The following is a 25,240-nucleotide window of genomic DNA, read 5'->3' on the forward strand; positions in this document are numbered from 1 at the left end:
CGTGACACGTATGGTGGCTATGCAGAGATGCAAGAAGATTTTTTACTTCCTTTAAGGAACACAGTCTATCAAATCCTTAATCATCCATGGTAATTGTCATATTTCACCCATGTCTAGATGTCCCAAAGATCGAATTTTGCTCATTCTGTTCCAGCTAAGAGTTTCTAGATGTCAGAGCGATTCAAATATATTTTTCTCTTTTGCCACCAAAAATGTGTTGCATTCTCCATACAGATGTTGGCTAAAGTTTTCCATGCACATCGAGACATGCTTCCAAGGTAATGGCTTGGTAACATTCTGCTAGATAAAAAAAAAATTATAGTGAATGGTGCCAAGACATACATGGATCTAAATTCTAATCAACGCCATGTGTCATAACTCTTGCCCCTTTGAGTACTCAACTTAATCAAATTCCATAGCATCATTTAAAGATGAAAACATATCATACTCTGCAGTGAGGCACCATGGGATTCACCAGATGGGATACACAAGTCTATTGTGGATCCCACCACCGATAAAAGTAGGCCTCAATAATAAGAAATCACCATAAATTTATCAAAAATCATAGGGCTTAATGTTAAACATGTTGCCCAACAAGCTAACTTGCACAATTATCAGCCTACTTTCATTTTCCTATGGCACCTACAAATACCTCTATACCAAGAAGGAGCTCGTAATAACAGCTCAAATATGTCGTTAATCAGTTTGGTGTATAAAAATCGATTGTATATAAATCTTTGTGCATGTCAACCACCTGTAACTTGTAAGATCAATTATGTGCATTTAATTTAATAGTCAGTCAAACCTAGAAGTATCCCAGACCAAAAAAAGCCAAACAATGAAGCACCTAATCCAACAAACATCAGTGATAAAAATTCCCAAAAAAAAAACACCTCGCACCTCATTAATGAGACAGGAAATCACACATCTGGCCATTAATGGCATTAAAATATCATGCTTATGACATGACCATCCTACGAACAAGGATTAAATGCTAATGTAGGATGCCTGAATGGAAACCGGCATTGACTTTGGAGTAAAAGATCAATCATATAACATGCAAAGAGAGTAATAATAAATGCCCAATTCATCCACGAGGACCATGACCACAGAATACAAATCGATATTCTGTTGACCTTACCTCCAAAATCAACAAATATCCTTAACTACCTTATGTACAGACTTGTGAAAGTCTGAAAAAACCTCACTTAGAAACTCAAACAACTTTCTCCATTCGTCCACTTTTTGGTCAAAAAAACCCCACAAAAGACCCAAATTTAAAAGCTAAGCACTATCAGATGTATAATAAAGGTCCAGAGTACCAGCTTCAGAAAACCACAAACTAAGCTCTATTACAACATTTAATCATCCAAACACTGTTTTACAAAAAACAAAATTGAAGCAACAAGCTAACTAACGAATATATGAACACGGAAATTGCAGAATAAATATATATATATGAGAAAGAGGAAGGAATTCCATAGTTAAACAATGAAATAAAGTATGCCAAAAGCACATATGCAAAACAAGTAGAGGAAGACGCACCACGTTCCTCCAAAACAATTTCAGCTTTCTCTTCAATTTCACTCAGAACCTACAAATGCCATTAAAAAACAAGCTATATCAAACAGAACTGACTAATACCAAGAATTGAACATCAAGTTGTATTCGAAGGGAAAAAGAACAATTTTTCTTAGCAACAATGACCATATATCAAGTATTCAATCTGTAACTTCTATATTTCTGTTTTTTCTCCATAAAATATAACAGGGTTACAGGAATTTATCCACCTGAAGTAATAAAAGCAACATTTAAAAGAAACATAATCTAGATATCCCAATTGAATAGGAATTGTAGTCAATATATAATCAAGTTGCACAATTATAAAAACAAAAACCACAAGGTGCAATAAAATCCTTTTATGGTTCTTCACTCTTACATGAGAGACACAAAAACTATGTGTATGCTTTATAGCACATGCATATACGGCATATACATATCCATGGATTTGTGCTCATATTTAACATCAATAGGGAAAAAAATATGCACGAATGCATGCCTATGTAAGATCAGTATGCGCACATTTACATATTGTCAACCCCAGATGAGACATAACACACAGGGCTACAAAGTGATGAAGTTTCTGAACCCATTCTTCTTCCTTGACTATGTCTGCCATTTTCTCTATGCCTCTTCTTCCTTGAGAATTTTTAGTGGAAATGATATATTTACCATTTTCTCCATGATTCTTCTTCTTTTACCAGAATACCATGGAACTTACTTTCCATTTTATGTGTTCTTATGTCCCAATCATTAAACAGGAGTAACTTAGAAAAGGCAAGCTCAGGCTCAAGGTTGACTCATCTAAGTTATAAAGTGAAACCAACTTGAGCTCCAAAAACTAAAATATGGCTTTGAGGAACACCAGACTTATGTTGTAAGAACTCAGAAGTGATAAGCGCACCCTAGGCAATTAACGCTTAAGTGTACAAAAAAGATGCAAAACATATATATATATATACACACACACACACACAAAAAAAAAAAAAAATCTGCAGTTTGCACATAAATAATAAACAATAAAAGAATACATAACAATATACTAAAATTAAAATATATTCAGTAATAGAACCACTAACATATATATTAAACATACTTATTGAAGTATAGCATATGTACTATAATTGTTACTTAATATGTACAATACACATCAAATAATATGTACTATAATACAAGTTCCAAACTTCAATAGCAGAGGGAAATCACATCAGCACATCAGCACATCACTAGTTAACTACATAATAGTAGATGCACTGAAAAAAAAAAAAAAAGACATCAGGAAAAAAAATGTAGACAATAGGATTTAGGAATCATATTAGCATATCACTAGTTAATTATGCATTAGTAAATGCACCATGAAAACAAAGACAAAAAGTAGGAAGACGAAGAAAAAGGAAATGCCGCCAAAAGAAAAAGGGGGAATTTAAAAAAAAAAAAACAAGTTATTTATTGGCATGTGAGTGTCCTAACTGGTTACACACACAGTCAATAGTCAATACCAAGTACATAAATAATAAAAAAAAAATAAAACAGCTTTATGGAAAAAAAAAGCTCCACACATAGTTATGCCCAGGCTACAGCCTAGGCATTATGAAGCAACTTGCCCGGAAACCATGGACTTAATGATCATGTGCATCTTGCACACCTTGCACAACATACCTCAGGATGGGATACTACTACCCAAACTTAAGATAAGTGAAGCTAAATACGTAGGTTCAAACAGGCTGTACTCGAAGACATCATAATAAATCTGGGACAAGTTATAACCTAAAACAAGCATATAAACTCCGACATATATGCTATTGAGCCACTATAGGAAATAACATAATGGTATTATTTATGTTTTCAGCAAAATATTCAACAAACAAGACATTTCATATGTAACTTCAAATTCTTGCAAGAATAACTCATTTCTTTTGCTAAACAGCAAACCCTTAATAAAAAGACCAAATGAAACATCTGAGCCATTTAGCAGAAAGAATAGAAGCAGGTAAATCAGGAATACTATAACAAAAAGTCCACATGCAATATCTAAAGGCATTTTTGTAAAAAGGACAAGGCAGATTTCAGACATTACCTTCTCTAGAATTGCCTGTGATTGCTTCCTCCCCAGCTTTTCATGTCGCAATGCATCAACAGTTTCTTGATATTTTGCATACATTTTGGCTAGCTACATAACATCAGGAGATTAACTGAATGTGACAGAGAGAGGGAGAGAAAGAGATAGATTGTTAATTTGTTATACTTACACTCCAACCATCTCGAAGAAGAGCAGCTGCTAAAGCTGTGCCCGATACACCAATTGGTATTCTTGGCACCAGCATTTTCTCGCCACCATCACATAGATCTGCATTTCTCTCACCTGTATCCCTATTTAAATAAGGAAACACAACATTAAGAAGGCAACAACGAATCTTATGGGAACTACATACAAGCACCAGCAGTGTAATTACCTAATGCATCTTTTCCATGTATACTTGCACGGCTTGCTAGAAAGCACTTTTGCAACTAATTACAAGAGAAGTTTGGTATAGACTAATAGCTGTCATAAACAGTGTTGAATGCGCCTACCTCGATTTCAGATCTGAAAATGACACTTCGACTATGCCGAACATGTTTCTAATTTTACCTACTCTAGTAACTCTACTAAGTTGAACTGCAGTATTCCAATTTTACCTTATTACATGACAAGAGCTAACAAAAATTACATAGCCCTGATTGAGCATCCTGCTAGATTCAGAAGACAAGATCTTCAGAGGACATGACAGTTTCTTTTGGGTGATTCAGAACTATGCCCCAGCACACAGCATTGAATAATGGCACATGTAAACTGCAAAAGTGGGCATGTATTATTCAATAACGAAACCTATCAGCTATGTTCTCTTATTCAGTATTCACCCTATATTTCGCACTTCAAGGCTCCAAGTAACTCACAACTATGTATGCTTGATCTTACCATCTTATTCCACTAATCCATCAAATGATAATAAAAAATAAAAAATAAAAGTTTGACCACTGTAGGCTGCTAAACTTCATACAACTGTCACTTTATGCCTTCTTCTTGTCTAATTAAGAGCCCTAACAACAGCCATTATACATTAATTTCTTCCTGATGCTCAATATCCCTAGCTTCCTCCATTCCTTCCTCCGATAATTTCCTTTCGGACTAATGTAACCCATCAAAGTCGACATGCATTTTCTAAGACAAGCATGCACATGCACTAAACTAGTTACCCACGTGACATAGGGACCATGCTAATAATTAAGACCAACTCCTTTATTTTGCAGAAATGAAGAAAAAGAAATTCAAAACACAAACTCACTCATTTACAAATACAAGTGCACTTCACGCTCCTCAAAATGCATGTCAGGCAATTACATTGCCTTAATCAATTATGAAAATAAGGACACAAGAAACATGGGAAAGTGACCACACGATGAGAGATAATAGCACAATATACCTACATATTTTTCCTTCAACATCATAGAGAATTTATTACAGAAGCCATCAAGTGTTTGAACCAAGTGTTGGCATAAGATTAAACCGTAATGGTTGTATCCAAGAAAGTCTTGGTAACGTACATGTGATCCACTGATAAACTAAACATCGGTAGATCCAATTCATTTGCCTTTCTTGCATTCTCAAGCTCAAGCTCACATTTGTTTAGTTTCTCCCTCAACTCAGAAGCCTCCTACAGTCGATAATAGAAGGAAAAGAATATTCTTCTGTCAGATCTCTAGCTTCAAATGGAAAACCAGCACAAAAATTAATTAGCTAAATGAGGGCTCCGAATGCTGTTAAAAGATATTGAAGATGAGGCTCTCTGTTTCGGAGTTCCACAAAGCAAACCTTCTCAAGACCATTCTTCTCGGATACTTGCTGATTAAGTTTTTCCTTGAACTCGTCTTCAACTTGAGATAAATGAGTCTGCAAGTATACATTAAACAAAAATGCTTACGACAATAAAGGATAAAATAAGACATGCAGTAAAGGTTTTGATCACTTACTTCCAATGCTTTGATCACTCCTTCAAGCTCAGCAGCCTTCTTGGACCATTCTTCGGTGCTCTCTTTATATAATTCAACAAGCTTAGTGGCCTATAAGTGACAAACAAAGGTTATGAAACATCAACCACAAGCTGGAACACACTTAAAGGAGAAGATTTGCTTATGGCTCATGAGCTGAAGAATGAGTGGGGTTTCATTTTGTAGGTATTCCTGCATTGTTAATCAACTTGGCTAGAAAAGGGCTTCTCACCCAGCCTTTTGAATTGGGGATTGGATGAGATCATCTCCAGAAAAATGATCTGGTGAAGGAGTGATTGGCGCAGGATCCAGACAAGCTACAACCCTATCGTTTCCATGACGGTGTTGAGGGCAGACATCAATCCTAAGCATTGTTACAACTTACAAATATTGTTTTTGGGTTCTAAAGGGCGAGGTTTTTCTCGGGTATAATACGGCAAAGATTCTTTTTTTTTTTGTGGGATCTTGGCAAACTTTTAAAAGTTTTAAAAAAGAAAATGCAAAAATAAAAAATGTGGTTAAAAAAAAACACGTTTTTTTGCAGTTTTTTCAGCTGATCTGTTTTTGACGTATAAAATGTCTTTTTTTCGAAAAAATGTGTCTTATGTGACATTGATTTTAAGCATCCAGTGTACAGCTTTTTCACAGTATATCACATAATATGAAGCAAAGTAACAAAAGCAGTCGATATATGGCTCTAGTGAAACGATGTAATACATATTCGGTAAGGTTTCTTGATAAGATATGGCATTCTACCATCGGGATCACTACACATAAAAGTTAGATCAAGTCAGAGCCACAAATACTGTTATTGGGTCTCTATCGAGTATTGACAAGGTTTTTCTTTGATATTTTCCGGCAAAGTTGTTTTTGTGGGAGAATCTTCGAGACTTTTAAAAAAAATAAAATAAAATAATAGGTAAAAAAACAAAATAAATGAGAAACTAATAAGAAGACATAACGATTATCTAGGCAAAACGATAAAAATGGTAAAGTAATAACTATCCTATTGCATTTAGGAGGTCATGTAAAACACTTAAAACGAGAGGAAATAAAACAATAAACAAAAATGGAAAAAAATGAAAACAAAAAAAGTGAAAAAATTGAGATGAACTCGCAATAAAATGCGATGAATTGATTTTTTAACATTTTTTCAAAATATCGTATATTTTTCCCTTTTTTTTGCTTTGTTCATATTTTTTGGTAATATTACAATATTTTTTAAAATATCACGATATTACAGCTATGGATCAAGTATAGATCGGAATGGAACACATAGTCAATGATAGTAGAGTACCATTAAAATTGACATGATAGATTATGGTTCGCCCCTCAAATTTACGAACACATCATTCAGAAGTCCAGAAGGATACAATCCTAACAAAAAGAAGACTAGATATCCATCTAATTATGATGACAACAAAACAAATTTAGTTTCAAATAAAGCAGTCAGTATGCAGATAATAAATTTAGTAGTTCACAGAACTCACTGTCGCTATTTCAGCCGAAAATTGTTGCTCGTTAGAAGCAGCAGCATTTTTGCAGCAGCATAATTCCTTCATCAGTTGAGAAAAGCATGCATATAAAGTCAATCTAAGCACCAACAGAAAACTAAAATCAAGAGATAACAAACATACAGATGAATTAATAAGTCACCTCTTGTGTACTTGTTAATTTCTCTTCAAGGTCCTTCATCCTTTCCTTAGTTGTGCTCAAGCAGCGTGAAGTTTCGTTCAATTGTTTCTCAACCTAATAATTATTCCTAAAATAATTAAATACGAAATATGCATACCCAGACAACCAACAAAGAAATCGTTCTTATATGTTTGTCTATGACAAAAGACAAACAAGGCTCTGGTCAACTACTCACCTCAGCAAGTTTAAACGACAAATCTGCTTCATTCTCAGTGGAAGACCTTCGGAGCTCAAGAAGAGCATCGACTTTGGATGTAAGTTCCTCATTCAGCCACTGGTTGTGTCTCTCAAGAAGTTCCTTTTCCTATTCATATGAAAAAATATTTCATGGAAAATGAATGAGAATCGTCAACTATGTTTTGACCTCTAAAACATCCAAGAAAAAATTTTTGTTGGCAATTAATCCTATGAATAAAGTTGGTGTGGAAATGATATTATAAACTAGTAAAGCCACTCCTGCATCTTGAATTTTGACCAACAAAAACGACAGACCAGCAGATGATACAAGGAATTTTTTAAACAAAGGCACAAGTAACATTCTCGGCAATCAATGAAGTTTTTCTCAAAAGTTCTTTATAAGATGTGACTTTTCTTGGGAAAAATACTGAGAAAAACTTGAAAGTTTTAAAACTTGAAACACAACAATACAGAAAAGTTATGAAGTGTTGGGTTAAAAAGGCACAAGTAACATTCTCGGCAACCAATGAAGTTTTTCTCAACAGTTCTTTATAAGATGTGACTTTTCTTGGGAAGAATACTGAGAAAAACTTGAAAGTTTTAAAACTTGAAACACAACAATACAGAAAAGTTATGAAGTATTGGGTTAAAAAGGATAAAGAAACAAATAGGAAAACTCCATAAAAACAAAAGCAAACAAAAATCTTAGAAAAAATCACATGCTTAGGAATTATAGAAACAAAGGAACTTTTTTCAGTATCTTAGGAAATTATTGGAAATGTTTCAGGATAATATGGCAATTTTTTCACGTCTGATGATATTCTGAAAATGATGAAATATTTTGCTGATATTATCAGTTAATGTCAAAATGGCAATAATATCAGGAGATTTCAAAATATAAAAGACGTTCGTGGCTATGATTGTAACATATTCCAGTTAAAAATGTCGAATAACCATCTTTTTGTCTTAACATTCTCAAGCACATTCATCATATCCACTTGAGAAAATCACTCTCACAAGTCACAGTAGAAACAACAGGAGGCATGTGGATCCTCGTCTCAAACTGCAGTTTCGTAATTCCAAAACTTCTGAGAAAAGGACAACATATGGCAGCTGAAAATTATTTTCAAGCTTATACTTTTTTTACAATCATGACAAAGTGCATTGTATGTAACAGAATAACCAAACTGTGAATGCCCCCAAGTAGGATAGAAACCCAGGATGTGGCATATCCTTAAGGTTGTATTTGATTCCCCGGACCTCAAATCCGAGGTGATCTGAAAACCACCATAGCTGAAATTCATATTTTTGTCAAGCTGTGGATTTCAGCATCCATCCCCAAAGTCGATCCCAAATTCATGCTATAGTGTAAAAAGCATGGATTTGAGATCCAATGGGGGGTGGCGGGGAGGGGGGGCGGACCTCAAACCGTGGATCTGAGATCAGCGGTAATCAAACACGACCTAAATGCTTTTCAAGTGTCACCCTTTAACTTGATTTACTGCTTAAATATTAAGGCTGCATTATCTTGTTCCTGTGAACAATGTCCTACTTAAAAAATTGCAATAAAGAAAGGTTGGATTAGAAGCAACTCAAGAACACAAATACTTGTGGAAGAAGACAGCCAAGATAAAAGAATTTCTGCGAAAAATAACCTAAAACCCACAACTACTGTACGCTTTCCAGAGCCAATTTTATGCTATTTTTTCTCCTTCCCTTTTCTTGGGCAATCAGAAATAGAAAATGGTACATAATGGTCAGTTTGTTACATAACATCCTCAATAGTATAATATTTTATAATATGAAAAACAGGTTACATAACCAACTTATCTAATGACACATCGCTTTCTAATCTACCTGTCGAGAGAAATGCCTAACAAGAATAAGAGAAGATGGTAGCCTAATGAGCCCATAAAAGTCGGTGCATGGAGTTGGATAAGTGCCTCGTAACAGCATGTACTATTAGCATAAGTAAAAGGAATGTGGACATGCAAGAATTGTTAGGAGATAACATCCTATTTTCCAGTAAAATTGTCCAAAGACAAAAGACCAAAAAAAACAAAGTGTAGACAAAAATCAAAATGTAGTGTAGCATAACATGGGCATGTTTTGCCATTTCAAGATCAGAAAGGCATAATTAATCCATAGAAAAGCATTAGCCCATAACAATTCCTTTCCCACTTTCTAGGTCAAGACCGAGCTAAATGACTGTGAGCAAGTTTCAGAAATCTTTAAGTGGTAAGGCCCCTAGATGAAACGCTGATGGCTAGGATATAGGACCAAATTCTCTTGAGTAGGTTCGCAAAAACCACTGTGTCAATTACGATGTAAATGCTTCAATTGCCAGCTCAGCGCACTAAATTAACAGCCAATAAAACTTAAAGCAACAAAAGTTCCAAAGTTTATTTGGGGAAAGACAAAAGCGACATTCTAGCTGAACCATGACGGGCACATGATATAATATTCTTTCGAAACACATGCATCCATGCAAGTTGAAGTAGAAAATCCTTGACCACACTAATATTCGGGAGAAGATCATTAAAATGAATTGCTAACCTGCAAAACACGAGCATGAGCCGCTTGACATCTTGCCAACTCTGCCTCACAATCATGAAACTTTGCATCTTTCAAATTGGCATCATCAGTGAGGTTAATCTTCAAGAAATTGGCAAATATAAACAGATGTTAAACGCCAGGTGAGAATAATAAATGTCGAAAAACCAGTACAATGGCCATGTCAATGGTGACACCCAAGCATATCAAGTTATAGACTTCAGTTGGAAGATAGTTGTCATAAAACACAGATTACAACCAATAACAACAACAACGATGACGGTGATCGAAGACAAAGAATCAACGAAGTAGTAGTCTTTGAAGGCAGAAGGAACTCACAATCTTGTCCAAGTAACTCTTGGCCAACGCAGCTCTATCATTGATCTCTATATCCTTCTGGTCAATCATTTCCAACAATTGCCGCTTCGACTTGTGCATCTCAGATACTTGGAGGGATAATTTCTCGATTTCGCTGTCTTTAGTAACCTGCGGCCATAAGTTTCCACATGAAGGGCAAGAAAATACATCAAACGCCAGAAAACAGCGTACTAAAAGAACTTTTGCAACTGAAATGCGGAGAAAATGATCGGAAGAAAAAAAGAAAAAAAAAAAGGAAAATGAGAGGGGAAAAGAAGGATGGCCTCACGTCCTTGAGATTGAGCTGATGCTTCTCCGACTGAATTCGCGCGACTTCCTGGATTTTTTCGTCGAGGGCAGCCGACAGCTGCGCGGTGCGCGCCTCCAACTGCGCGTAATCGGAGGACAGCGTGACATATTTCTGCTCGACGAGGGCGCAGCTCTGCTCGTAGGTGATTGCCGCAGCGTCGGCCTGAGATTTACATGTCTCGAGCTGCCTCTGCAGTTCCCGAATGTAAGCGTCGGCCTTCTCGGCCACAAGCGCCGCGTTGTCACCGCAGCTCCGGAGATCTTCATCCGTGATGAAGAGCGGCATCGTTCTCGACTGGCTCGTCTCTTCTGCGTCCAGATGAATGCTAGGGTTTGCTTCCCGTCCGACCTTACCTGCTACTGATGCATCTTGGGTGAGATGGGCGAAGGATGAGAAGATGACGCTTTGGGGAATCGACCGGCAAAGAGAATGGGAGGGAGAGAAGGAAAGGAAATCGGCGGGAACGCGAGGGAAAGGAAACCAAGCTACCCAACCGACGGGCCTTCGAGCCTGGACGCGCGACTCGTCCCAAAACCGCCTGGAGAGAATCAAGAAACTGTGCGACGCCAACTGTAACCCAGCCCATTTATACTCCGCCTGGGCGCAGGTTTATACCACATGGGCTGGAGCCAGGTTTATGCATCGCGTTTTCGGCCATACTAGACGCTTCTCTGCTTTTGATTGCGCTGTGGCTGCTAGACGCTTCGGTGCTTTTGATTGCGCTGTGGCTGCAGCCTGCAGGGCAGTTGCTGGTTCGAATCTCATATGTACCTTTCTTCCTTTAATACAAGTTTTTTGTCGAGCTCTAGTCGGTTGAGCCTTAGGTCTGCTCGGCCCGATGCTCAGTCTTAATTATAAATAATTTGAATATTGATGAAATTATTAGGTTTTGAATATTTAGGACAATTATAGATTAAAGCTATTCATGCTGATGGAACCATAAATGAATATAACTAGTTCAATTTGGAACAATTTACAGTGGATAACAAACTCAGTATATGCTAAGCAATTGGGGGAGGGGATCGCGGGAGGGGATCGCCTCGTTCTTATACCTGCTTCTGAGGTGCATGAATATGCTCATATTCGGTGAGGAACGGTACACCCATTAACTAGAGTGACACATATTTATGATTTGTAATCCCTACATCATGGTTTCAATAGATTGACAACGGCAAACATGTCCACACCCACTCTTAGATCAACATATTAGAGCATGTACATCGGATTTACTAAAACTGAAAGATCAATGTTCGTAGATTTTTTCAACATTCCCTATTTCATAAAATTTATCTTAAAATCCAGTAATAACTTATCTACATGATGATCTGCAAGGGTAAAAGTTTTCAATTATACAAAGGAGAAGGTCTTCAAACTGTGATTGAAATATGTATCATGGCGCAGCCACTGTTGCTAAGGTAGCTGTCTGGGTTTTGAACGCTTCTCTGATGCGAACAAGGATGCAAAGTGTTCGGATTCATGAGTTTGGTTTCCCCTTCCACTGAATTCGATCCTTTCTATGTAATCCAATTCATATTCAGACCCTTTTCCCAAACTCAATTAAACACCAACATAAGATCTGATACTTTTATACAATCAGATTAGATATTCCCACTCAGTTGTCGGTCTTAGATCGAAACTGCATTTTGGAACCAAATCTGATCAGTAAATGGGATTCAAAATTATTGTAATAATTTCAAATTCGGATCGAAATCAAGCTCAACAGATCCATCCACGCCGCAGCTGTGGAGGCAAATTTTGATTGCATTTGAAAGAAATCGAGAGATCAGACACCTTTTTCCTATTATCCAGGATTTTAGATTTCAAATACATTTCTTCTACAATCCAAGTTTTTTTACTCGGATGCATGACTCATTTTTTCTAACCTAAATAATGAGAATTCCCTGAAGGAGCAAACCACCAAGTGAGATTGCCCTTCACAGCCATGCCCCTCCATGACTATATGTTGGAAAAATTTTTATGGCCCTGTTTGGACGACAGAAAGCACAACCGGTTTACAGGTTTTTGACTCCAAATCATGATCTTGGGAAACCGGATCTGCCAAGAACAGGGTTTAGAGTTGTTTGGATGACAAAACCTAAACTCAGATCAAGCAAAAATAGTTTGCAAATTCTTTGGCCAACAGGAAATGGGTCCAATGAAATTGCCCATGTTCGGGGAACCTCCCAGCCAGCAGCTGGCCGGAAAACTGGGCGTCCAAACAGAGAGAGAAGTGGGTCCGCATCCACGGAGTGTTGACTGATCATTTGGGACTTGATCCAAGTTCTTGAGTTCAGTACTCTTCACAACCTCCCTCAAGGGCCGAGCCATCAAATTTTGGTTAAGAGGCACTAGTTATAAAGTTTTTAAAATTTTAAGGGGCGCCAATATGAAAATGAAAAAAAACTACCCGAAGTATCAATACGAAAATAGACATTTTTTGTGGATCTATATAGCTGATTGCCCACACAGTGCCCACGTCTTCCTCCGCCCCTGACCTCCCTCCTACCATCCTTCTGCTTCTCCAGTTTCCTGTCCTCCTTTTCAATTTCACAGTGGGCAAATCGAAAAGCTTGTGAACGTTTTCTTACCCATCCTTCACTTTCAACAACAAGATGGTTTCAAGACCCTGCTCAGATTGTGGACCTAATTGTTCTCTGACGCTGAAATCTCAACATCCTTTAGTTTACTATGTCTGGCCGAAGGTGTCGCTAGCAAGTCCTTTGGAGGAGCTAAGGGGTCGTTTGACATCAAGAACAATGTGTGGGTCTACACCAAATTTAGGGCGGAGTCATGGAATATAATGCTCCAAGTTTAGTCATGTATTGAAGATTGTGAAGAATCTTCAATGGTTTATAAAGGGGTCATTGATGAGATGATTGTCTTGGTTTCTAGCCTTTTCAAGTACTAGAGCCGAAACTGCTAGGGGCGAGTTGGGATCTGCCGAACCAGAGGCCCGACACTATGAGTGGGTCGGGTCGTTATGTTCTGGCCCCTAACCACAAGGAAAGTGGTTTAGCTGTGATTTTGTACATGAGATAGATCATGCCTTCTAACTTGTCCTCTTTCCAATTTTAAACATGAGCTTAGGTCCCATTGCTTGGAAATATGTACCTGATCATATTGCCTACAACATATAAAACTCAGGACTTTCACTTTAGGGGAACAGTGGAGGTAGGCACCCATGATCCTCCAGATGAGGCCAATGCATGCATCTGCAGTATCAATAATGGAGTACTGAAGATAATGTCTTGTGGGTCGTGGCCGGTGGCTTGTGCCTTTCATCTACACTTCAGCTTCATTCTTTTTCATAAGCTATTGCATAAATTTAAGCAGAGTTTCAATAATGCACTTGAGAGTTGGTTTGCGTAAGAGGCTGCAGAGAATGAACTTAAAAACCTTCTGAGTTGTAGAAGATCAAGAGCTGGATATCAGATCAGTCTTGCATAATTTGGTGCTGTAATTAAACTGCTCAAAGTAATATGTTATTACTCATGATGGGTGTTTTGTGTATAGCCACTTTCTCTGATACTTGCTATTCTCTGCTCAATTGAAAAGCATAGTTCAGTTCATGTGGGTAGATCTTGCAGAAGCCATGTAAAGCCAGAACTTCATCTTTTGGTTAGTAATATCTTCATGTTATCATTTCCCTAGAGAGGATTGTTTCTTTAACGCAACATTGAGAGTTGAGATTGCAGGGAAAATAAATTTAAAGAAGGAAAAAAAATACACACAAACCGGTTGCTCAAAGCACTTCATTATGCAAGTATCAATCAAATGAAAAATCTAGATCTGTTTGCCTATCTTTCACTTGGTTTGGATTTGAATCAGGAATAAGTGGCCAAAAATTATTACTCAGTCAGGTTCATGCTTGTGTCTTTTTCATAGACTGTTTATGTGGGGTTAAAACAGAGCTGGATTTTCATATCAGATAATGACTTCTTTTGATCGATTGACTTAAACATGGCCAAGGAGGTAGGAATATGATTATCATTCCCTAATTTGCCTGTCCCTCTCTTGGTGTAAAGTATGCACCAATGTTGTCAATGTCGCCGTGTATCAGCAAGGGTACGGTAAAGGGGTCGAAATGCCCTCCCAAAATATCGGCCTGACATAAGCCGAGGGCAGAGACAGGTGTGGGCAATTACCCATTTTCATATCGATACTTCAGGGTAATTTTTTTCGTTTACATGTTGGTGCCTCTTAAAAAATTACAACTAACGCCTCTTAAGAAGAATCTTCTGGCTCTTCTGATCGACCAAATCGGCCTATATGACCTGGTACAGCCGCGCATCAACCAATATATTATAATATAATAGTAACAAATAACTTTTTTTTTATATATATATTTTTACTTAATCTACTGGATCATGTAAGCTCAATTCATGACATGCCTTGATGTGCTAGATTCCAGTCCCCACATAGATTTTCCCTGCCCCAAGATGTACAAACCAAGCAAAAAATTTTCCCTTCCCTTCATTCACTATTCTTCTGCAACTTGTAAGCAGTAGAAGTTAAGACCAGTCCAAGGACTCTTGTGATAGTCATGATAAAACCCTAATTTTTTCTTATGGAGTGCTCAAGAAAGCTACCTCCCCAACTTTGGCTTATGCAAGGGGTCCATGCTCCTTCCCATTATCACTCATCACCACACGATCCTCAAACCCCACAACTCTCCTTTATTTAATGCTTCTGTCACAATTTTCTTTCGAAGCTAGGAAGAGCCAGGCTCAATGGAGTACATTATTTTCTCACAAAGAACTCATGCAAGGACAAAAGCTTTTCTAAAATTTTGTTGCCAAAGATGCTCCCCGTATTATTAAGGTCGAAATTTATTGAAAAACTGTTCAAAAACATTACAAATCAAGAAGATTATGATCAACATACCTACCCATTGCCGACCACATGCATGTCGTGTTCGAGTCCGTGTTTGTGTCCCTGTGACTCGGAACGACATGTCCTTATAAGGTGTTTGGGACTTGTATTGGCCTTTCTTTGAACACATACAACATTTTTGTTTCTTTCCCCATTTTTGTGTTCATTGTACTGACTCAGACGTATTCCAATCTATGTAAAGCTACTGAGCTATTATTGTTCGCTTCTTGGCACAGCCTAGCGGCGAGGGAGAAGCGAGGAAGGCGACAACTGACCCACCAAGGGGACCCATAAGAAAAGGGCGGAAATAATCATATGATTCCATCATGTTATGTTGCTTGATGTACAAAATAAGGGTACCTTTGGAGCATGATCACATGCATGGTCCATTTTTCTGGAAATATTTACTGCATTGCATCATTGCACTTTCTTGGCAAGCATATGTTTTCATTCCAAATCACCAAACTAAGTCAAAAACCAATGACAGCAATGTCAGACTACCGCAATACGTACGTGTTTGTTTGCAAGAAGTGTTTGATTTCTTCGGAGCATGATTTGAGATCTTGGGATTTCAGACAAAGATTTGAAGTCTTATATCTGGAAAATGCAGTGGGCACCTTGGATTTATAAACTTTGCTTCTTGAAATTCAGGGATCTCAATTTGTGGGGATCTTAGATCTAGAACTTGGATGTAAGGCAGGCCTCTTGTTAAATCAGACCTTGAGATCTCAAATCCGAGTCAATCAATATGAACTGCAAGCTCAGTTTCCATTAGGCTTTTGAAGACCTGAGCCGGTCCACGTTGTGCCTCAGGGGTAGAGCCAAGGGGGTGCCTGCATGGGCGTTGGCCCCACCTCAAATTTTTTTTAAAAAATTTATATGTAAATTTTAGAAAATTTTATTTGTTTTATATAAAATTTTTGAAAAATTATATTTCGCTCATGTCAAAATTTAAAAACTTTAATTCGACCCTCCTAATGAAAAATTTCTCGCTCTGCCCTGTCGTGCCTTGCTTGGATTGAACTGGGTGGCTAGATGCTCTAAATGGGTCTGACCATCTCGCGGTTAAATCAACGGGGGTCCGGCCGAGCCAACCCGGTGGGAGATGGGTGGCTTGAGTCTAGCCTAAATCAAGGTCAGGTGATCAGATTGAGCTCTTTCCGTGCACTGAATGTTGGCCCTCTTTGGGTTGGCCTGGCCGGTTCGTTGGTCAAACAGCACAACTTGAGAATCAATAACACCTTATAAAAAACGCAGTCCTTCGTTGTTCATAACTTTTGGAAAAACATTTATAACCATTTATGAAAAAGCTAAAATATTTATCATATTTTTTAATTATTTATTAAATTTCCAAAGTATGTCCATCGATCGTGGCCCCCCCCCAGCATTTAGTGGTCAAATTTGCTTTGCTGACCACCGTCCCCCATTCTCCGTTCAACGGCCGACACTTTTCATAGAGGCATTCTTATGGAATATCTCAACCATAATATTTTCATATTTAATCTGCATTTTTATTACAAATTTATGTTTTTTTTTTTCAACGGTCAAAAATTGGTATAATTATATTAAATTTTCATGGCACTAACTATACAAATTACATTAAATGAGGCCGCCTTATTATAAGAATACCGCGTTTTTTGGAACATATCTTTGTATGAATGCTTTATAAAATATAAATATAGTCATTGAATAGTCCACTCCAAACGACAGAGTATTATAGTCACCAAACGCTCTCAATGGAGTTAGCAGACGCGGTTTAACAACCAAGCATTCGGTTGCACTAAAAAGTTGTGCACACATCATGTTATGTGAATTAAAAAATATACCAAAATACCACCATTAATTTTTTTTTAAAAAAAATTAAAAGGTAAATGACAAAATTAAAAGGCCTAAAATACTCATTAATTTATAAAAAAAATTCAAAAATATCATTCATCCTCTTTGGTGCATACGTGTGTGCACTCAACTCTATCTACACCAACTCTCTCTGCTAAAACATGGTATATCTTGTGAGATCTAGAGAGTGAATAAATAGGTTTTTAATTTTTTTTTCCCTCAATTCTATAGGATCACGCGGAATGCAAATTTCCGAATAAATCTAAAAAGTTGCTCTTACCAAAATATATATATATATATATATATATATATATATATATATATATATATATATATATATATATATATATGAACGGGAAGATGACAAGCCTTGTACTGCTGCATGCACGACCCATGAATAGGAATGCTACGGAATGCAGTGTCCATGAATATATTCTTAAAAAAAAAAGGAGAAATCCATCAAACATTGCATTCGAAATGATACAGGGTCTGTGTTACTTGCATATCTCATTCTAAGCTGGTTTGATTAGGTCTTACCATTTTTACTTAGCATAATTAACTTTGATTAGATGACATAGGAGGTTGGGGTGACCTAAGGGGCAGAAGCTGGTAGGCGGTCAATTTTTGTTTTAATTTTTAGAAAAAAAATATCAATATGTAAGTTGAAGTATAACGATAATATTACCATTAAACACCAAAAGCAGACTTGGTACCCTAAAAAATGGGAAATGAAATGAATGCTTCGACTCTCATGTTGGGCAGTATATCATTATTTATTGATGCAAATTGGAATACTTTGACTTTGCACCATTTGAAAAACCTCGAGGGGCTGTTTGAATGACACTATCGTCTAATCCAGTTTTATTAAAACTTGGTTTACTTAAACCAAATTTTGATATTCTTTTTAATGATTTAAGCGACAGACTTATTGGATGGTGGAATTTCTCCTTTTTTTTTTTGGTAATAGCATTTATAAGCCGGCCCTACCAAATAATCGCAGTCCTTGTAGGTACAAAAATTCATATATTTTGATTAATAAATAGTTATATAATTTAAAAATAGATCCATGATTGGCTCAAGCGAAGCATTCCATGTCGGTATGCATTTATGTTATCAATATATACGAAGGTGCATTCTTATCAACCGTATAAGTTTAAACAAAATTCCATTAAAAAAACAACTTGGAATTGAAGAAAAAGACAATAGCTTTGCTTTTATACGTTATGTTTTACTTATTATATTGTTTTCCTTACTATTATAAAGTTGTAATATTCCTTCATGATCATTAATACGTTAATTTTTCACCACTGCTTGCTTGGACTTCCAGTATTATAGCAAAGACCGTTATTGACATGGTGAAGGAGTTCGGCCTTTTTGTGCTCGACTTCTTTTTGGTGAACTTTTCACTTTTCAGCGCAGAAAAGGCCGTCTACGGGACGTTTGATACGTTGGAAATTTCTTTCCTTTTTACAGCTCGGACAAAGGGCCATCAAACGCGAGGTGGATGACTTTTTCTGCTGTACTCCTAATTCGTATCAGTTTTAAACGAAATTCTCCGATGGACCTAAACGCGTGTAAGACGGAACATCTTTTGATTTTTTTTTCAAGGAAAGGCCATTGTGGGCTAGTGTTTGATTGTGTAAGTTGAGCTTAGCTGGTCAATCTAAATCGTTTGCATAAAGTATTTTCCGTGTATTTTTAGTTCAATTTATGTGGATGTTATTATGTATGGTATTCAATTTAAAAGATATGTAATAAAACAATCTTTGAAAGAGATGCTTTGCCTCTAGGAAACTGCCAAATTGTTCACAAAAGTCAGAAAAAGGAAGAGAGAACGGACTTTTTTTTCCAGATTTTTGACTTTCTTCCCTAGATTTTGATTTAAGAGTGGGGCGCGTTTGACAGGGATCTACGGAACCCTGGATTGCTTCCAGTGGGGATCGATCACGGGTCGGAATCAGCGAGGACAGGATCCGGTCCTGCGCCTCTCCATCGGTTGCTTGCCGTTCAAGAGCCAAGGATGTTGTCACGATCGCCGAGCCAACCTAGCGACAGACAGAAACGAGAGAAAAGAAAAGGAAAAAAGGCACAAACTGTCGAGGACAGTGAAGGTAATTGGAATTCCTCACTTTACAGGTGGCGACAGAAGGCGACCTAATGCAGTTGAGTTGTTCAACGTGGAGCTTTCTCTAATGGCGTCGGCAGAGTTGAGTCTTAGGTGAAAGGTGAGAAGAAAGAGACTGAGAGGGGTTGCAGGGGTCGAAGTTCAGACTGTGTTGGTCCCAAAAGGAATCGATAGACGGAGAAATTTCAGGGCCTTTAGTTCGATTAAACAACGGTTGAGTGAAGGTCTTTTTCTTTTTAAATGGAGAAATTATTCTGTTAGAGACAGTGATCCTGTGTCTTTAACCAGAGGAGATTAAAGAAGAAGATTAATCAAACATGGGGAGCCCCGAATCTTCCAGGCTCGTGCTCACATGGCCCACCTCTTAGCAAATTTTGAGGGGCTTCCCCCACACCTTTTTTTCTTTCACCTCCTCCTTTATTCATCTGCTTGTTTTTTTTTTCTCTCGCTCTCTCTCTCTTTCTTTAGGGGCTTAAAGACGGCAGAGGAGAAAGAGAAAGATAAAGTGAGAGTGGTGGTAGTGGTGGAGGAGGAGGAAGGAAGGAGAGGAGGAAGGAGACCATCTTTCTTTTTTCTGTTTCTGCTTCAGAGGACGTGAATTTGGTAGCAGAAGAGAAAATCTAAGAGAAGGAGGAGAAAGAAGAAAGACTGACGGAGCAGGCAATGAAGATGAAGAAGGAAAAGAGATTAGATCTGGGGACGATAGATTGGAACTGCAAGGAGATGAAGATATCTCTTGCAGCTCTCCTCATTCTGGGCTCCATCGCGACCCTGGTGGCGCAGCTCCTCCCACCACGTTCCTTCTTCTCCGCCTCCCAGTTGCGGACCTGCCTCTCGGAGATCTTCCCGGAATCCAACTCGTCCTTCCTTTCGCTGCCGTCGGGAGGGAAAGTACAGGTTGAGCAACAAGATGGCCGCTTCCTCCGCCGGGCTTTCAACCCCTATGGCTCCGCAGCCTACGTCTTCATACAAATGGGCGCTTACAGAGGCGGTGTGGACACCTTCGCCGTCGTCGGCCTCGCTTCCAAGCCCCTCCACGTCTTCGCCAAGCCGCGCATCGAGTGCGAGTGGCTTCCGGGCAACGCCTCCGCCGAATCCATCAGAGTAAACGGCACCAAGATGCTGCCTGACTGGGGATACGGCCGTGTCTACACAGTGGTGGTCGTGAACTGCACCTTCCCCGAGGCCGTCGGCGTCGACGGCCTCGGCGGACGGCTCGTGCTCCACGCTCATCACGGTGAAGGCGAGGATGTTCCTCCGCCGGTGAGGATCGTGTCCCTGACGGAGCCTGCCGGCAGTCTCAATGTGTCTAAGTTCACATCGCCGCCGGAATACGACTACCTCTACTGTGGCTCGTCGCTGTACGGTGGCCTGAGTCCTCAGAGGATCAGGGAATGGCTGGCCTATCACGTGAAGCTCTTCGGGAAGAAGTCGCATTTCGTGATTCACGACGCCGGCGGGATTCATCCGGAGGTGCTCCGCGTCTTTGAGCCGTGGGTGGAGGCCGGCTACGTGACTCTTCAAGACATTAGAGCTCAGGAGAAGTTCGATGGGTACTACCACAACCAGTTCCTGGTGGTGAACGACTGCTTGCACCGGTACAGATTCTCGGCCAAGTGGATTTTCTACTTCGATGTGGACGAGTACATCTTCGTCCCCAGGAAGAGCCACCTCGATTCGGTCATGAACAGCCTTCTCAACTACACCCAGTTCACCATTGAGCAGATGCCCATGTCCAGCAAGCTCTGCCTCCTCGAAGACTATCGCAGGGTCAGAAGGTACCCAGATCTCATCCCCCTCTCTCTCTGTTTCTCATCTGTTGCTGTTGTGCTTTCTCTCTCCTTCCATGTTTTAGCAACTTTTCGTTTTGTTTCTTCAAAACCTGAGCGGATTAGTTTATCTTCGCCGGATTTCATGGAGGCAAGGATATTGAAACAGATCAGGGAAAATTATGTCTTGAATGGCGTGAATCTCGGGCATTCAAAATGGGTCTCCTTACCTTAATGATGACTAGCTGGCACAGGGGGGTATCAACCCTTTATTGAATTTCTAATTAATCTCGCCACACGCTTCCTCGTGAATCTGACCAGAACCATGCGACATTGTTCCCTTCCTTGTCGCAGTTTATATATTATTGCTACATGTATGTGCATTTACAATATAAAATTATCTTGGTTCTACATTTTGTTGAAGCTCGTAGTGGGGGTGATCAGAGAGAGAGAGAGAGAGAGAGAGAGCAGTAGAAGGAGAGGCTCCACGATACACCTAGCTTGAAGAGTGGCGAGCTCAAGAGGTTTTTGAAAGAGGAGAGCTTATCAGTTGCTAAGTTACTGAAGTTAAAGAAAGCTTTGATGGGACGAGGGTGGCGACAATGGGGTGAATACTCCGATCTCCTCTGAGTTGTCCTATTCTGAGCGAGGTCTCTGACACTCTTTGCAGCTTACTCTCAGCATATGTACTGTGACAGCCTCTTCCATCAACGGCTCTGTATTACCAACCCGTTCTACCGGTTCTGCAACTCTCTCATTCCTTGCGTTTCCCACGGCCGCAGTTCCTTTCTCTCCCGTAATCTTCAGATACATTGATGTTGTGTTGATTTGGGTGTCATTTAATTCGGTTCTCCCCCACATCCGGCCTGCCCATCCTCACATGCATCCCGTTCCTGTCCTTTCTGCCGTCATGAAAATATAAAAAAAATGGGAAAAGGAGAAAAGGTGGGGGCCGGAGAGAAGGGACGGTAGTTCACTAGAGCTGGATTTTCAGGCTTTACTTTACTTAATGGATAGCCATTAGAGAATAAGAATATGAAGTTTGATCGGACTCTGAATTGTTCGGTGCAGGCAGTGGGGGTTCGAGAAGTTGGTGTTCAAGGACGTCAAGAGGGGGATCAGGCGCGACCGCAAGTACGCGATCCAGGCGAGGAACGCCTTCGCCACCGGCGTGCACATGTCGGAAAACGTGATCGGGCCGACGACCCACAAGACGGAGGGGCGGATCATGTACTACCACTACCACGACACCATAGCCAACCGGAGGGAGCCGTGCCGGAAGTTCATCAACGTCACGGAGCTGACGTTCGAGGGGACGCCCTTCGCGCTGGACGACACCATGAGAGCCCTTGCCCCCGCCATCAAGAGGTTCGAGCTCAAGACCATCGGCGACCGCCTCGTCCGCACCCCTCAATAGCGAAAAGCTGCTGTACCTCCACCCTGTCGACAATGATTACAGTCACACGCCTGATGATGATGATGACGACGGTGATGATGGTGGCTACTGCACTCGATCCACCTACCAACGGTGAAAAACAGGAAAGGGAAAGGCACCATGGTTTCTGCCTTTACTTTCTCCGCCTTCCCTTTTCGAGTTTTTCTTTGCCCTGTTTTTCCTATTTAATTAATTGGTTGGGACCTCCAATAATTGTATAGCGACGACGAGGGTGGGCGATCAGTGCGTGCGTGCGTGCCTGTGTGTGTGCGTTTTATAGAATGATGTATCTGTGTGGAAGAGAGAGTGAAAGAGAGAGAGAGTCCCGTCCTGCTGTCGGTGGCTGTTTTCTGGTGGCGTTGGTGGTGGTGGTGGCGGAGACGGTGAACTGTGTGGGTATGCGCTTGCCACCAATCAATGCAAAACATGGGGCTCTCCATCCTCTGTCTTCTCTGTGGGTCCTTCCTTCTTCCTCCTTCAATTCTTTGAATTCGTTATGGATCTTCCATTTTTCTACTTTCTTGTCCTCTCCCTGTCTTTTTTTTTTTTTTTATCTCCTTTCTCCGTCTCTCCTGTCATGGAATACAGACTGTAAAGAGTTATATATTACTATATCGTCATTTCATATCTCCCTTCCCCTCTTTCACTCTCACGGTTCCTGTCACGCGTCTTCCCGGTAAAAAGAGAAGCCATGGATTAAGTGGGAAGCTGTTCTCAATGTGGGTGACTCTCCATGACCGAATCATCTCACCGTTTTTCCTGCCGCCGCACTTGTCTTGTGTTTCTCCTCCTCCTCGTTTTATATCTATATAGAATCTCTGTAAATTTTTAAGTTCGAGACGTGGAAAAATTTATGCATTTATAAAACAGATACTGTTGCGCATCTGATCAGTGTTTAATTTTTTTAAGTTTGTTTATATGCAAGTGCAGAGAATGGGCTTATATATTGCTTATGCTTAGAAATAGAAAAGGTTCGATGTAAATATTGCCGTAGATCACGTGACCCCAGTCAAAAATCATTTCATTTAATGGGTCTGGAAAAGTTCGTGAATAGTGTCGAAATTTATGCATTTTGCTAACAAGGCTTAGTGATATCGACCATGTTTTTTCGGATTGAAATGATATTTTAAGTTGAAGGAGGTCAAGAAAAGGGTCAAAATTTATGCTTCCTCCATAAATGGAAAATACTTTCTAGAAAGTCAAAAGAATGTGAATTTCAAGAGGTGATATAATCTTCTTGCGACCTACCAATAAATGCAAACAATTTTAAAATTCATACGTTTTATTTTAAGATCTATGTGGGCTATAACTTTTCAAGATTCTTAATACAAAAAAGAAAGAAAAAAGGAAGCAAAGAAATCCAGCCATCCCACTGTCAATTAAAAAGGAAAAAAGCGGCCTGAGGTTGGTCAGGAACCTTGTAAGGCTACATACACGTCGTCGGCCATGCAAATTTCTTTAAGCTGCGATATTCTGCCAGGTGGGTCCGGCGGTGGTGGCAGCTGCTGCCATGCCCTTGCGCCTGCCGGCTGCGCCTTTTTGTTTGTTCCGACTCCGCCGGGCCCGCTGGGGTCCGTCCGCCTTCCCCGCCGGCCGTCCCTGGTCCCGCCGCGACGGTGACACTTATATATTGTGTGCCGTGGCGCGCATTATCGCCTCTTCAGCCCCTAAAACCAACCGCTTAAAATATTGGATACCTAATCTTTAGCTGCAGATATCTCCCTGCATCTGATCCGCTGCCCGTTAACCTTTCTTTTTTAAAATTTAAAAATTAGTTAGTGAGTATCTTAAATTGTCTAATTATTTTTTTTATTAGCACATCTCAAAGGTCTAGGGATCAGGCCGCCCCTTTTGTTTATTGTAAAATAAAAGAAAAGATGTGTAAAAAGTACTTGGCCGATTTATCTGTGGGGTGAAAGTTCGAACTTTCGATTTTGCCCGAGGTGAAAAATGGTACTGATCAGAGGGCATGGCCAGCGCGCGTAAGAGCCTTTCTTTAACCGAGGGAACGATGCGTCGGTGACTATGGATTCGGCCCCAAGAGAATTCGCGATCCGGATTGCTCCGCTTAAGATTGCCTGTGATTCCAAACCAAGATCAGGAGACTCGATTTAATCAGGTACCCGCCGGCCGCCGGATGACCGTCCGACCTGATTCCGGGCATACGGAGAAGGCCTGGTGCTGTGGTAACTTTATTGACCTCTGTGGTCCCTGAGAGGAATAAAAAAGGATGAGGCATCGCTGTATCCTGTCCTGACCTCTTGAAAGAGATCCCTTCACCGGTTTCTGTTTCCCTTTTTCTTTTTTTGTCTTCCATGGATAGGAACTAAGAAGGTGGCCACATTGAAGACACCTGGTGAAATGCTAACGTCTTGTCTACGCAAGAAGATCGGATCTTCGGGCGATCCCATATTTGTGCTGGTTGAAGAGCAGCTTGTTCCTGTTAATAGATTGAAACTAGACCCACCAGAATCAACCCTCCAGATCGAGCCATCATTAAGATCCCGTGCCTGAAAGAGGAAAAG

The 25,240-nt window shown here is 39.7% G+C and overlaps 2 protein-coding genes across 3 annotated transcripts in view; one reads left to right on the forward strand and one right to left on the reverse strand.

Moving 5' to 3' along the window:
* Positions 1-11,263, reverse strand: part of LOC116248760 (nuclear-pore anchor) — a 39,134-nt gene extending 27,871 nt beyond the window's left edge. For both annotated transcript variants that reach the window (XM_031621735.2, XM_031621729.2), the window contains exons 1-12: positions 10,658-11,263; positions 10,351-10,497; positions 10,015-10,113; positions 7,457-7,585; positions 7,243-7,335; positions 7,077-7,142; positions 5,569-5,658; positions 5,411-5,488; positions 5,143-5,252; positions 3,810-3,930; positions 3,638-3,730; positions 1,546-1,594 (exon numbers count right to left, since the gene is read on the reverse strand). In XM_031621735.2, the coding sequence (XP_031477595.1) occupies positions 1,546-1,594; positions 3,638-3,730; positions 3,810-3,930; positions 5,143-5,252; positions 5,411-5,488; positions 5,569-5,658; positions 7,077-7,142; positions 7,243-7,335; positions 7,457-7,585; positions 10,015-10,113; positions 10,351-10,497; positions 10,658-10,963 (1,381 nt within the window). In that variant the 5' untranslated portion in view covers positions 10,964-11,263. The remainder of the gene's footprint in view (positions 1-1,545; positions 1,595-3,637; positions 3,731-3,809; positions 3,931-5,142; positions 5,253-5,410; positions 5,489-5,568; positions 5,659-7,076; positions 7,143-7,242; positions 7,336-7,456; positions 7,586-10,014; positions 10,114-10,350; positions 10,498-10,657) is intronic.
* An 8,655-nt stretch (positions 11,264-19,918) lies between these two features.
* Positions 19,919-23,600, forward strand: LOC116261964 (galactan beta-1,4-galactosyltransferase GALS2-like). Its single transcript, XM_031640934.2, has 2 exons — positions 19,919-21,289; positions 22,352-23,600. Exons 1-2 carry the CDS (start codon positions 20,175-20,177, stop codon positions 22,695-22,697), a joined length of 1,461 nt encoding a protein of 486 aa, XP_031496794.1. The 5' UTR covers positions 19,919-20,174; the 3' UTR covers positions 22,698-23,600.
* Positions 23,601-25,240: the final 1,640 nt, after the last annotated feature.

Source organism: Nymphaea colorata, chromosome 1 (assembly GCF_008831285.2).
Source record: "Nymphaea colorata isolate Beijing-Zhang1983 chromosome 1, ASM883128v2, whole genome shotgun sequence".
Taxonomy (NCBI): domain Eukaryota; kingdom Viridiplantae; phylum Streptophyta; class Magnoliopsida; order Nymphaeales; family Nymphaeaceae; genus Nymphaea; species Nymphaea colorata.